Below are 6,726 nucleotides of genomic sequence, written 5' to 3'. Positions count from 1 at the left end.
GTAATCGTACCCAACTATATAATGTAGGGGAGCCGTAATCGTACCCAACTTTATGATGCAGGGAAGCCATAATCGCACCCAATTATATAATGTAGGAGAGCCGTAATCGTACCCAACTGTATGACGAATGTGACGTAAGGTAGCTGTAATTGTATTTATCTATACAATTTTGGGGAGATGTATCCATAACAAATTATTGGGGTTTGAACCAGAGCGTAGGTAGAAATGTATGAAGGGAAAGACGCTACCTTACCATTAGAGGATAGAAATGGGTGACAAAACAGTACTGGGGGGTCTTGGGCATGACTCCTCGAAAAAAAAAGTGCAGCTCTAGAACTTTAGGGCTTAAACATTGTCCAACCTCAGAGCCCTAGGTAACTAAATTATGCCTAACCCTATAGAAAGTTCGTTAAACTTGGTTTTACTATAGACGTGCTTAGGGATTTGCAATAAAAATATACACATGGTGTTGGATCCTCAACGATGAACTTGGTTGCACGGTGAGGTACCATTCGTTCCATTTATAGGATATAACTGTATTTTTGAAAAGCTTTGAGAAAAGCATTTATCTGTGTAAAAGAAGTTAGAAAAGTATTGAAAATGCGAGCACGTAATTTTAAGCATTTGAGCAATAGCTCCAATAATTTCCATGCGTAACATATTTGTTTGAAACACGAACTTTTTCTTTGGGAAATAGATCTAACAACCTTCCATGATTGACAACATTTCGAAAACTTTCACAAGCTATGTATATATATACATACTTGTTTACCTCATGCTGCTTTGGTCATAAAATAAAGAGTAAAGTCAAGCCAATATTACCTTTGCATTTATATGTCCGGCTGTTTCTGTTACTGTTCGCCAGCTCTTAGTTCTGAAGCAGCGTTATTAAGATAGTTCACTAGAAGATAACTAGCCTTTTATATACAAAATAAGCTGCTCATTTAAACGCCTCCCTGCTTTGGTCTTAATTTTTCTGAACTCCTGCGTCCATAGAAAGTGTTAAGTTTAAGTGTTCAGTCTCTCCCACACCTGTTATATTAAAAACTAGAGTTTTAGTCACTTGGCTGATCGTGGTATACGTATGGACAACGGCTGAGTTTATGATTAAATTGGAAAAAGGCAGTCTACGTCTGAGTAATAGATGAAATAGTATTATTCTTATTCTCTCCCTCCCCAATAGCACAGCGGTATGTCTACAGACTTACAACCCTAGAAACCGGGTTTCGATACCCGTTTCGGGCAGAGCACAGATAACCCTTTGTGTAGCTTTTTGCTGAACTAGAAACAAACAAACTATTCTTATTTTTTAAATGTTCACATTCTTTACTTCTGAGGACACCCCCTGTCTTGTAAAAATGTTCAAATCATCACTGAACACTTTCTAACGTCACTGAAAAAATTTTTAGGCTTAGACGATTTAATTCTGTTCGTTTCTAAAGCGTATAGTTTCAGTTGAATATGACCCAGGAGAAAAGTATGTTGTTCCTCTGAACGCAGTTGGACAATATTCGATTTCTTTGATGGAGGAGTTTAGAGTTGTGATATTAATGAATCAATCCCATTTTTAATTTCATTATTGTCAAACACATTTTAAAATGTCTTCGTGTGATTAAACAGAACTATCTGTCACACAAAAATATATATTTCTGCAGAGGTTAGAAATTTCTACTTAAAAAAAAAAATCGTAATTTTTGTTTACATTTTTAATAAGATATTTTATATATACCAGCTTAAAACATTTGTTCATTTTCTTTTCAATCTATAAAATAATTTTGATATTTTTTTAATATGTCTTTGTATTTTAACAAAATACTCTTACAAGGTGCTAAAAATGTTTGATTCAAACTTACAATTTACACAGACAAGAGACCCCCCCCCCAGTAGCACAGCGGACTTACAACGCTAGAATCCGGGTTTCGATACCCGTGGTGGGCAGAGCACAGATAGCCCATTGTGTAGCTTTGTGCTTAACTTCAAAAACAAAAAACAACAAGAGAAATCCGTTAAAACTTACCCTTTCTTTGGTATTTGTATTTTTCCTAATACTAAATAACTTGTTCTGATCTTTAAATTTGTTGGTTTGTGTATGGATAAAGAAAAACGTGACAGCTACGTACTACTTCTGAACAAAAACTGAAACGCAAACGTTTAATATCACTGTTGAAATTTTTATTGTAATTGAAAAAAAAGCATAAGAATTATTGTAAAAAAAAACTGACAAATATGATAACACAAGAAAAAGCTAATAACTAAAAGCTTGTACCACGGAGCCAGGCGCCCCCTGGTGGAAGACCAAACTAAACTATAGTGTTTATTCTGGTTCTCGCGGAAGGGAAGACTAGAAACAAACGAGTAAAACAATTTTATGGTGAATTTTCGTAGGTTTAAACGTCAGTAATTTTTTATCGCAATTCAAAAAGAATTGACTAGTTGATAAAGTGTAAACAGCCTTTAAAATTTTTTTTTTTTTTAGTGTATGCGAATTCAAGGATGTTGTCTACTAACAATGTATTTCATGCTCCCTGCTCATCGCATACATTTTTAAAGCTAACGTACGTTTGTACAGCACAAGGATCACAGTCTTGAGCAAAAACAAACACAATGAGAAATATTTCATATTGAAATATCAAATGCTTGTAGAATGATAAAAGAAGGTTCACACGACAACGATTTGGTCCATTAAGTGATTCGTTTTCAAATAAAAGCGGACCAATTATTTAACAGTCTAACCATCCCATCATACAAAATAAATCACACACACACACAGAAAGGTATTATACAGAATTATACATAATTGTGCGTATATATACAAAAAGCATCAGTGAAGACTATATGAGCGATATAACTTCTTTTTGCTCAGCATGTAGTTTTCACTAATAACCAGTGGAGAATTCCGACCGAGGCTCTTGAGTAGACGAGCCGGGATTAGATGTCGCAAACTTAGCCAACTACTACAGTCTTGTTTGAGAGTTAAAAACACTTCAAAGGTCGCAACAGTGTCTGGATCGTAATTCACCTTCCCGATCCGTCTACATAAGCTCTTCTCTTCAAGATTTACATATACTACGCACCCTCGGAGTCCACAAGGTTCCTTCTCTGACATGCGCAGTATATCCCGTACAATTCGTAACATGAGATCAGAAGGAATTAATACTTCGGTACACTGTAACTGCGTGCCTTTAGCATCTTTTAAGCAGTCTTCTAACTTTCGGGAGAGAAGCTGACACTTAGCGAGTTCGTGAGCTTCGTTCTCCTGAAGTTCTGTGAAGAAGACGTCTAGAAAAAAGGAAACAGCAAAAAAAATAATAAAAAAAAATAAAAAAAAACATTACTTAAAACTACGTTATAAATAACACATTTAAGTTATGAGATATGTTTAAAATACTTTACCCAGCTGGTGTTAAAATCACACTTAGGATTATTTCAACTTTGGGATTACGGTCGTAATATCGCCATCAATGCATTTTAATGATTATACGTTTTTGTTTTATGACCATACACACTTCAGGTTAAACCAGTATATTAAATCATCTATTTTATTTGCTGGGTTAATTTCTAGTCTTGTGTCTTGTTTTGATCACAAGATAACAATAATCGGTAGTTACGTGTAGTGTCTACATTCATGCTCAGTGTAAATTTCAGAGATACCAAGTATAATTTCTGGAATAATTAATACTTAATTACAAGTGTTTTTATTTTATTCGTTTTTGTTTAATTACCACATGTTAAATTAAGTAATCGTATTTTGGTATATTAATAGAACGATAGATCTTGCAAGTCTTGCAATGATTTGGTTTTATTAGATAGGCTTAATTAAAAAGAAACAGCTACTTTGGAAGTTGAAGTATTTTTTCATAGCTTTGATAATACCCAATTTAATACAAACGTGTGTAAAGCTGATTGTGAATATAAAATTCACGTGCTTATTACCAAGATCTCATGTGTGCAAAAACAAAAATACACTAGCGCTTGGCTTCTGCATACCTAACTTCTTGATACAGGAATGGAATATACTTTAACATTTCTAAAATGACCACAGTTACTTGCTTATACATACCTTTTGAGTCAACCCAGGAAATCGCTGTATCACCAAAAGCATGACTGCTAAAAGCAGGACTACTTTGAAAATCATGGATTCTCATGTTAACTCGTTGATGTAAAATATCGCCGAAGTTACTTTCAGTCCACGCCGAAGATGCGGGGATTTGTGGAGCTTTCCCGTACACTGCGGTACTGTTTGACATCAGCAATATACGTATTTATTACTTCGCATGCAAGCTCTTAGAAGATGCAACTAGTAATAGCAAAAGTAAGTAGCAGATTATTAATTCAAACCGTCGACTTCGTCGAACTACGTCGACTGATTTTGGTATTTATAAAACAGCTGATAATGTCTGCTGTCAGAAGTCAGTGGTATTATACAAACCAATAAGACTTAAGGCTGGCAACCAATCAAATTTCAAGAATGGCGCCTAGCAACTGAGTCTTTGGGAGACGCCTGAGTTCTGCGCGTGTACAAGTATAATGAGAAGTGCGTGCATAAAAAAACGACGATTTCTAGGACTATAGAGCCCTCATACGAAAAACTATCGTACTAATAAGAAGTGCAGTAGAAACAGAAATGTGATTTCTATCTTGTATTCATCAAGTTAGAAATATTTACCACTTTGAAGCTATATAAAAGGTAAAATATAAATATTCACCGAATATATTATAAAAGCTAATTAACTACAAACTCTTTAGGTTCACGTAAAATTGTCTTAAGTTAACATTGTTAAAAAGCTGTTAATCACTTGTAATCTCAACACGAAAGTTTCTAGCGTTGTTTTTATTCATGGCCATATCGGCTGCAATATTCTTCTTTGAAAGCATAAAACACTCAATATCTTTTTGACATTATGGTCCATTAAATATGACATTTACATTTGGAATTATCGTGTAAGGCAATTACATAAAGAAAAAAAACTGAAGTGTATTAAAATTGTTAATTCTGAGTTTATCATGTTGTCAAATGGGTAAGTTAACATTAGAATTAAGTTTGTTTTATCGCAAAGCTCCACAATGAGCAATCTGTTCATCGTCCGCTGCAGGGACTGAGCCCTAAATTATAGCGCTATAAACCGTGAAGCTTATCACTGATCTACTGGAGTGTTTGTATATTTTTTTATTTGTAGAACAAATTCAATGGATTTGCAGAAAAACGTATCGAAGAGTCTTATTAAACAAACCATATTACGTGAAAGGGAGAAGATCTAAATTTCATTAATTTTGTAAACAGACTGAGCATACTGTACATTGATTTATTTTAATGTAAACAGACTGAGCATAGTATACATTTATTTATTTTAATGTAAACAGACTGAACATAGTATACATTTATTTATTTTAATGTAAACAGACTGAACATAATATACATTTATTTATTTTAATATAAAGAGACTGAGCATAGTATACATTTATTTATTTTAATGTAAACAGACTGAGCATAGTATACATTTATTTATTTTGATGTAAACAGACTGACCATAGTATACATTTATTTATTTTAATATAAACAGACTGAGCATGGTATACATTTATTTATTCTAATGTAAACAGACTGAACATAGTATACATTTATTTATTTTAATATAAACAGACTGAGCATAGTATACATTCATTTTTTGGGTCATTAGTTGTAAAACATTTCACTTCTCTTAATTTTTGGACTGTTTCTCTTATTTTCATTTATGAATTATGTCTGTGTTTATGAGTTATACTTATTGTCTGTATTTGTAATTTATGTCTGTAGTCTGTGTTTGTGGACTATCTCTGTTGATCTTTACTTGTGAACTATATCTTTTGTCTGTGTTTATGGGCTATATTTGTGGTTTATGTCTGTAGTCTGTGTTTGAGGACTATCTCCGTTGATCTTTATTTGTGGTTTATGTCTGTAGTCTGTGTTGTGGACTATCTCTGTTGATCTTTACTTGTGAACTATATCTTTTTTCTGTGTTTATGGGCTATATTTATTATCTATGTTTGTGGTTTATGCCTGCAGACTGTTTGTGGACTACCTCTGTTGGTGTTTGCTTGTGAAATATAGCTGTTCCCTATATTTGTGTGCTATGTAAGCTGTCTTTACTTAAATGGTTCTATATCTAATATACCTGCTAATCAAATGAGCTATTCTACTGTCTTGACTTCTTTCAGTTGTACTTACTGTGTCTACTATCTGGATTTGCATTGACCATATTTACTGTTTTTATTCAAATGAATTGTCTACTGCCTATATCAGAACATACCGTCGACTGTCTTTACTTCCTCTCACTACTGTCTTGATTTGTATGGACTATGTTACGTGTATTATGTATCAATGGGCTACTTTTATAACCTTGATTTGTAGGATAGGTCTTCCTTGTTGAATTTGATATTAATTCTAGTTATACTTCCGCTGAGTGTGTATTCTATCCTTTATAATGGACCATGCCTATTGTTTTTAATCATTGTTTTCTAGAGCTGTTCTCTTGGTTAAAATAGAGTTATCTCTTGTTTTATCATATTGGCTAAACTGTTGCCTTCATTTAAGCATTGTAGTTTTTGTTGTTTGTTTGTTTTGTTTACTATTAATAACAGAATAAATAGTAGCAAGCAATTATAATTTAGCTAGTCGCTAGAATGACTGGTACAATCTTTAGTTAGAACACACACACACATATATATATATATATATATAGTATAACT

The 6,726-nt window shown here is 33.3% G+C and overlaps 1 protein-coding gene across 1 annotated transcript; it reads right to left on the bottom strand.

The window, feature by feature from the left end:
* Positions 1-2,155: 2,155 nt before the first annotated feature.
* On the bottom strand, positions 2,156-4,400 carry LOC106457597 (DNA damage-inducible transcript 4-like protein). The gene is made up of 2 exons (XM_013917033.2): positions 4,061-4,400; positions 2,156-3,279 (listed from the first exon to the last, which is right to left on the bottom strand). Exons 1-2 carry the CDS (start codon positions 4,245-4,247, stop codon positions 2,822-2,824), a joined length of 645 nt encoding a protein of 214 aa, XP_013772487.1. The 5' UTR covers positions 4,248-4,400; the 3' UTR covers positions 2,156-2,821.
* Positions 4,401-6,726: the final 2,326 nt, after the last annotated feature.

The sequence above is a fragment of the Limulus polyphemus genome, unplaced genomic scaffold, assembly GCF_000517525.1.
Source record: "Limulus polyphemus unplaced genomic scaffold, Limulus_polyphemus-2.1.2 Scaffold350, whole genome shotgun sequence".
Lineage (NCBI taxonomy): Eukaryota > Metazoa > Arthropoda > Merostomata > Xiphosura > Limulidae > Limulus > Limulus polyphemus.
The sequence above is the reverse complement of the archived record's forward strand: the minus strand, read 5'-3'. Positions and strand labels throughout refer to the sequence as shown.